Source organism: Silurus meridionalis, chromosome 27, assembly GCF_014805685.1.
Source record: "Silurus meridionalis isolate SWU-2019-XX chromosome 27, ASM1480568v1, whole genome shotgun sequence".
Lineage (NCBI taxonomy): Eukaryota > Metazoa > Chordata > Actinopteri > Siluriformes > Siluridae > Silurus > Silurus meridionalis.
The window spans coordinates 17,763,236-17,771,149 of record NC_060910.1 but is presented as its reverse complement, the minus strand read 5'-3'; the positions used below and the strand labels follow the sequence as shown (position 1 = coordinate 17,771,149).

The 7,914-nt window shown below is 41.2% G+C and overlaps 1 protein-coding gene across 1 annotated transcript; it reads left to right on the top strand.

Moving 5' to 3' along the window:
* The first annotated feature begins 4,003 nt into the window (after nucleotides 1–4,003).
* On the top strand, nucleotides 4,004–7,045 carry LOC124380941. Its single transcript, XM_046842276.1, has 8 exons — nucleotides 4,004–4,118; nucleotides 4,487–4,553; nucleotides 4,659–4,702; nucleotides 4,789–4,884; nucleotides 4,961–5,413; nucleotides 5,514–5,966; nucleotides 6,067–6,417; nucleotides 6,550–7,045. The coding sequence occupies exons 2-8, from the start codon at nucleotides 4,505–4,507 to the stop codon at nucleotides 6,622–6,624; spliced, it is 1,521 nt and encodes a 506-aa protein (XP_046698232.1). The 5' UTR covers nucleotides 4,004–4,118; nucleotides 4,487–4,504; the 3' UTR covers nucleotides 6,625–7,045.
* Nucleotides 7,046–7,914: the final 869 nt, after the last annotated feature.

Sequence of the window (7,914 nt, the reverse complement as noted above, 5' to 3'; positions counted from 1 at the left end):
TGACGGATGGATGGACGGATTGGAACGGAGATTTTAGTAGCTCGGTTCCCTTTCAGGCTTGGCGTTTTTGGTTTCTCGCCTTGGATTTCAAAATCTCCTTAACAACACCAGCGCTAATGGGCTAATTCATTAGCTACCTATTTAAGTGCATTTAACCTGTAGGTTACTATCACAGCAAATTCAGACTAGGATCCACCTTATATTCAGGTGACAACAGGTTCTCAACTCAGGTCCTCGTTTGGTGTCTGGTTCCTCTCAAGGTCAAATCGTTTCAGGGAGTCTTTTTTACTCAGCACAATTGCCATTGACTCGCTCATTAGGCACAACATATGGCCAAAAACCTGTTGTCACCTGACTATAAGGTGGATCCTGGTGGTCTGAATTTGCTGTTATAGTAGCCTCCACTCTTCTGGGAAGATGTTCCACTAGATTTTGTGAAGATTTGTTGTCTCCTCAAAGGTGTTAGTAAAGTCAGGTACTGATGTAGGTGAGGAGGCCTGGGGTGCAGTCAGTGTTCACATACAGATCTTCATGGAACAGGTTTTGCTCTCTTAGTTCAAGTAAAGAGAAAATATCAGGATACTGCATTTAAAGACGTCCAATACAATTGTATGCCTTAAATTTTTTGAGAAGAATTGCTTATAATTTAAATCTGAGATGTTAATGAACCTCCTCCTATTATAACCATGTTCATTCTCCACAATCTTGTGTTTTTTAGACCTTACTTTTGTGTTCACTTCATGCTCCAAAGAATGAAATTTCCCCAGAGCGATCTGCGTCTCAGTGTCGAGGTGTACGGGTAGAAGAACATCGTTCTGACAGGAAGTTGTTCATCTGGACACGAGACCTTGAGGGGTTGGAGGAGCGATACACAACCAGGTGAAGTGTGTGTGTGTGTGTGTGTGTGTGTCTAAGTACTTTCGATATTCACTTACAACCAGAGTAAAACCACAAACTGCTCAAAACTACATTCTGATTGGACGAAAGGTGTTGATTAACTTTCCATGGTTTCCAAGTTTATCATCTATAAATGTAACTAGAAATGGATAAAATATATATCCATGCCATCCTTCAAGAAAATGAAAAATTTCAGCATTCAGATGGCATTTGTGCTATGAACCTTCACTCCAATCTGCAAGCCCATTCTGTTTCTCTCTCTCTCTCTCTCACACACACACACACACACACACACACACACACACACACACACACACACACACACACACACAGGATTACTGATCACAGATATGATGAGAGGGTCTTATTTGAATGCGAGAGCTGAAGTATGAATAATGGCTGTAACATGTTTAATATTGAGCTTCACATCTCTACATTCACTAGAAAGCTCTTCAGAGTGTGTGTGTGTGTGTGTGTGTGTGTGTGTGTGTGTTTAAGTGAAAATAGATGAACCTGCAATGTATCTGACTCCCCCACGTTCTCATTTCTTCATAAGTCCAGTTTATGAGCAGTGTTTAGGGGTGTTTTCTTCTACCATCATCCTCATCATCAGCATCATCATCATTGTGTGGGAGACCCAAAACCTGTTCCAGCAGGACAATACCCTTGTGCACAAAGCCAACTTCATGAAGATATGCTGTACATGGGTTGGAATTGTATGGAAGATCGTCTGCTATAGAGCTCCGATTGGAACGCTGACCACACCCCAGGCTTTCTCACATCACCTACATCTGTACCTGACTTTAATAACAGCCTTGTGGTTAAAGAGCAAAAATCTCCTCACAGAATCTAATGGAACATCTTCCTAGAAAAGTGGAGGTTATTCTAACAGGAAATGGGGACCAAATGTGAAATGGGATGTTTGAGAAGAAGCATATACCAATCTTTTCCTCATGTCGTGTATACAGTCATATTCACTGAGACCGCAAGAGAAAAAGGCCTGAACTGGAGTAGAGACTTTTCCCCAATAGGGCAGTTTATCACAAAATGGATAGAATGTTTTCTGAAATCAGATCCGCTCGATTCCAATTTGGCGTGTACTCAGCTTTTTGAGTAAACGTTGCCGAAGAGGTCCGTCTTACCACCAAAACACGATCCGAAAAGCGCTCCAGAATAGAGATCTTGGTCCTCAGAAAACCCTGCGGTATTAAATACGCAGGACCGTCCGATTTCTAATCGATTAAGCGGTGACATTGTAACCATAAGTATTGGTTTCTCATTTCTAATCTTGTTGAAGTCTATACCACGTGGCACTTTAGTGGCAGGGGACGGGGCACCATCATCATCATTCATCCTCCTCATCATCATCAGAGAGCACTTCTTTTTTTTTTCCAGACGCTCTTTGTCACAGAATGTGTGTAAAAGCTGAAGGAGTGTCGTCCTCTGGCTCGCTCGCATCCACGCCACGGGTTCTCTAAGTGGTTTTTGATTCACCTGCGTATCCTGCACTTGATAACGGCTTTTTACTCACAATTACATTTGTGAAAGGAAATACGGCCCTTTCAGGCCACCGGTGACTTTACAGGCTAATGATAGAGTAGAGAAGTCATTGGAGCTTCTGGTCATTGCAAACACACTGTAAAAGGGACGTTCAGCTCAGAGATACTTGTATTTCTATATCACCTAATTTACACAATGTACTTGAACTAAAGGCACACGATTGTACCGGACGTCTTTGGATGCGGTACAATTCTTTTTCTCCTTAATTTGAATGATGCCCCAGAAAATGTGTGGAAGATCTCCTGCTACAGAGCTCTGACCCTCAATTGTACTGAACACCTTTGAGATAAATGTGAATGCTGACTCCACCCCAGACCTCCTCATCTCCCCAACTACATCAGTACCTGACTTTAATAACGCCCTTGTCGGTGAATGAATCTCCACACATCTCCACAAAATCTAGCCAAACATCTTCCAGGAAGAGTGGAGATGTGTAAGAGCTCTAACATGTTCAAGACAGGGGGTTCTCCAGACCCCCAGCTGGCATTCTGTCATTTTACAGGCTGGTAAATTAGAGAATTTTTTGCAAACGAGTCGACTGTTTTAAGTGAATGAGGTAAATCATGTGGTCTTCTTGATGTTTTTTTGTCAAAACCTCGAATGATACACTTGTACAGTAGAGACAATCAAATCCAGTGAAGTGAAATCCTTTGCTTTTGTACGTGTATCGATTTTCTGTGGAGATTCGCTAGAAGTATGTGCTCAGTTACATCTCCTTCCTGAGCACATTCTGGTGTCAGATACTGGATCGGTGTCCGATGGCGTCCGAGTTCAGCGTGGCTCAGAGATGATGTGTGTTTTCTCGAATTTACTACACTTTTTTTTATAATGACTTCAATCAAAAATATTGTGTGTGTGTGTTGTGAGGCCGTGATATGGCGTGTGTATTCTCACCATTGCACATTGTCCATCTCTATTCCCTTCCTGCTCCTTCACGTGTTATTCCCAGTGTCGGCTCTTTCCTCAGGCTGAGCCTCACCGGACCGATCACACCTGTCAATCATAATGCTGTGCTGCCTGGCATCAGTCAGCCTTTCCTGAAACTCCCCTGGAGAAAAGCTCAGGGCTTTTGTCAAGTGAAGTGTATATGATCACTTTCAGTCTTTTATACGACCCAACATCATCCTTCATCACATACACACACTTTTTTATTTCATCCACAGTAAATAGAATGTGATGTGAAAATTCTGGTCATGTGTGTGTTTATTTTATATAATCTAAGGATTAAAACTTAATCTTCTTAACAGTTTTTTTTTCCATCTACTTATTATATGTAGTAAAATGCTTATTTACGACTGTCCAACATGTAAACGAAAAATAGAAATCGAAAATAAAAGTCAAATAAAGTATGAAATATATTATAAGTATAACTATAAAGTATGAAAATAAAGTTAAGAATAAAAAAATATACACACACACACACACACACACACACACACACACACACACACAAAAAGATTAATTAATATATTTCTCCACACGATATCATATACATGCATCCAGCACGTGAAAGTCGCCCTCTAGCGGACACTTACACACATGGAACGTCACAGGGTCGAACCTGACGCCACAAAAAGACGCCAAATGAAATGCGCGTGTCAAAGCCACGAGAGACTTCAGAGAGCAGCAGCGATCACGAGACATATCCGAGATTAGTGAAGGTAAAAAAAATCTGAACTTCTCATTCTTTATTTCCTACAAGTTTAATTAGTTTTATTCTGCAAAAAAAGATTTTAAATACGAGCTGTATATCTTTTATCCGTTTTAAACTCTCGTTATTGGGTTAGCTAACTAGCTAACTAGCTAATATCGTGAGGATCCCACATGAGCTCAGGGTCTTTTTCCACTTCACAGTTTTTCCTCAATAAAGTCGATCTCAGCTCCACCCTTTGCAGATTTCTAGCCGAATTGAGAGTTTCGATATGATGAACCACGAATTCATCCCTCAGAGACATGAAGAGAATAAAGGTCATGAAGGGGAAAAACTTATAAATGGCATGAATCGAATGTTTTTTGTTCCTTGTTTTAGTAACCACGTCTGTATCCAATGGCCACTGTTACACTTCAGGACCCAGTTCCATCTAACATGTTGTACGGTAAGTGAGATTGATTATTACAGTCGTTAAAACGTGGATTGAGGAGGACATGGTTCTGATTTGGGACAAGCACTGAAGTGTTTCCATTCTTTCTCTTTTCTTCAGCTGGACCATTTTTCCCAACTTCTTTTCCACAGACGAGGAAGGTGGTAAGAAAAGCATTTCCGCAGGAACACCAGCCATTTGGCTCGTTCCTGTCATATTCCTCAAGCATGTCATCCATATCTCCCTACAGATTACAGTCAGAGATCCTCACGATGACACCCGAGACATTATAGCTGAGATCCATGGACAGAGAAGGACATCCTCACCGACTCCACCTCAGATAAATGTAATATTACCCATAAAGCTGAGTGACTGCGTAAGGAGAACAAAACCTGTTTAATGAAACCTGTGTTTGTTTTCAGAAAATTCCCCGTGAACAATTCCTTTTCGGGTGGCCTCCAAAGAAAGAAAGGAAAAATAAGAAAGTCAACAAGTCGGTGCAGAAGGAGCAGATGGAACAAGTGAAACCCTCAGCTCCTGAAGAACCCGTCACAACACTTCGGTCTTCTCCTGCATGGAAACACAACATTTCCGTTCTTGGTGATCAGCAGTGTGAACCTGTGACGCCTACACGGTCCAAATGGAGACACGCCATGAAGGTTCCTCTTCCACCAAGAGCCAAACCCCCGAAGAAGGCAGATCCTGAGACTGACCTTGCTCCATCAGCGAATAGTGTGCAGGATGAGGCAGATCAGGAAATCATCACAAGACTTTTTGGTGATATCTCTGTTGATTCTCTGACTCCAACACATTCAATTTGTAATGACATGGTTAATACCTACACTGATCCGGAGCTGAAGAGTGAGCAGAGCAAGGTGAGGGCAAAATGACCAGCAGGTGGCGAAATAGGAGAAAAGAGATGCATCTAATTCCAGAATCATTGAGAACTTACAGAGATCTTTTATTTGTTTTCAGGAAAAGCCCCATAGACAAATCCGTTACGGGGTCTTTCAAAGGAAAGAAGACTATAAACGGAAAGTCAACAAGGTGGTGCAGATGGAGCAGATGGAACCTGTCAAACCCTCAGCTCCTGAAGAACCCGTCACAACACTTCGGTCTTCTCCTGCATGGAAACACAACATTTCCATTCTTGGTGATCAGCCGTGTGAACCTGTGACACCTACACGGCCCAAATGGAGACACGCCATGAAGGTTCCTCTTCCACCAAGAGCCACACCCCTGAAGAAGGCGGATCCTGAGACTGACTTTGCTCCATCAGCGAATAGTGTGCAGGATGAGGCAGATCAGGAAATCATCACAAGCCTTTTTGGTGATATATCTGTCGATTCTCTGACTCTAACACATGCAACGTGTAATGACATGGTTAATACCTACACTGATCCGGAGCTGAAGAGTGAGCAGAGCAAGGTGAGGGCAAAATGACCAGCAGGTGGCGATATAGGAGAAAAGAGATGCATCTAATTCCAGCATCATTGAGAACTTACAGAGATCTTTTATTTGTTTTCAGAAAAATCCCCATAGACAAATCCGTTTCGGGGTCTTTCAAAGGAAAGAAGACTATAAACGGAAAGTCAACAAGGTGGTGCAGAAGGGGCAGATGGACCCGTCGAAACCAGTCACAACACTTCGGTCTTCTTCTGCATGGAAACACAACACTTCCATTATGTATGATCAGCAGCGTAAGCCCGTGTCACCTATGCGGCCTAAATGGAGCGACGTTGTGAAGGCTTCTTTACGAATAGCTACACCCCCGAAGAAGGCGAATGATGAGACTGTTCCCGCATCAGCAGTGTATAGTGTGCAGAAAAGGTCTGTTCACACTGCTGTCGGGACGGCGCTGGAGAGTATGAAGCACGAGGTGAGGTCAGAATGACCAGCAGGAGGCTTCAGATAAGAGACGTATCAAATTCCAGTTCTTTGGGTGCTGTTGCTTGCTTTATTACTTTCCCGTCATTTACAAAACTTACCATGAACCTGTGTTTGTTCTCAGGTAAAGTCCAATGTGCAAGTGTGGCAGTCGTCAAAGAGGAAAAGAAAAAAAAATAACGCTGTTGTTGTCCTGTAAGGTGATCCTTCTCAAAATGCATAATCAATAACATTTTCTGAGATTGACGACTGTACTTGTGGTGTTTTGTCACAGAAGCTCAGTGCTGAAATACTGAAACTATTAAAACAGCGATTTGACGATGTATCAGATTGCAGAAACGTGTTCATTAAATGCAGGGGTCCCCTAATTCTTATCTGTGAGGCCACATAATATTTCCTTTTTTTAATAGGGGGCGGGTCGGTCTGTAACAGAAAATGACATGGGCCGGAGTAGATACCAGTGTTGTTGTGGAGATTTTATTATTATTTTTAATCTATTTATTATGGTATTTATTGTATATTTAGTTTATTATTTATTATATATTTATTATTATTTTGTTATGCACCATACAGACAAATCAGCATTACTTTTCAAGAGATATATCGCCCATAAAAAGAGCATGTTTACTATCATAGTGGCATTTTTTTCGTATTCATTGCTATTAAAATAAAAACATTTACTTTTTAATGAATGTGGTTTGTAGGTGAATCTAACAAATACTTGGGCTACGTTAATGACCAGAAGTGTTGCCACTGGTTCGCCTCTAGAGGCCGCTCTCGTAATGACATCAGGCTGCAACCCAAAAAAACTATCAGCAACTTCAAACTCATCTTATTATGAATGTTGCCATCGCTTGAGGCTGAGGCAGGGAAGTTGTGGTTGGAATCGGAAGATGATGACGTAAATACAGCACATTGTTTGAGGTAAATGGTGTGATGTTTGTAAAGGTTTTATTAATTTACTCGTATTGCTTCCTTTGTTCATTATAACATTATATCGCCACCATGTCTGATTGTCTACACACAGACACACACCACACACATACATGAATATCACATACATCAAGAAAATGTCTGCCAAGTGAAGACATCATTCATGGATGGAAAATGACAATCAGCAGCTCCTTATTCACCATTAACACTGAAGTATACAGAGATAAAACAGTATCAATAACAGTGGCATTTGTCTTAAAGCTTATCAGTAGTCCGGTATCGACCCAATTACGTACCAGTTAAAAAAAGACCATCCTTACTTACAGGTAGGGACATAATTTGTAGTTTTTGTTTTTTGCACTAGATGGCAGTGTTTATGCTTTATAAACCTCAAGATAGCCTTCAACATAAATATGCAATGATGTTCTCCTAAATGTATCCTATGGCTATATTTAACCAGAATCGTATTCTGAAAATTGAAGAAACAAATAGTATTAATTCTATTAATCACTTAACAAGTCCTAAACTAGTGCGCTGTCCAGATCAGATGATCTAA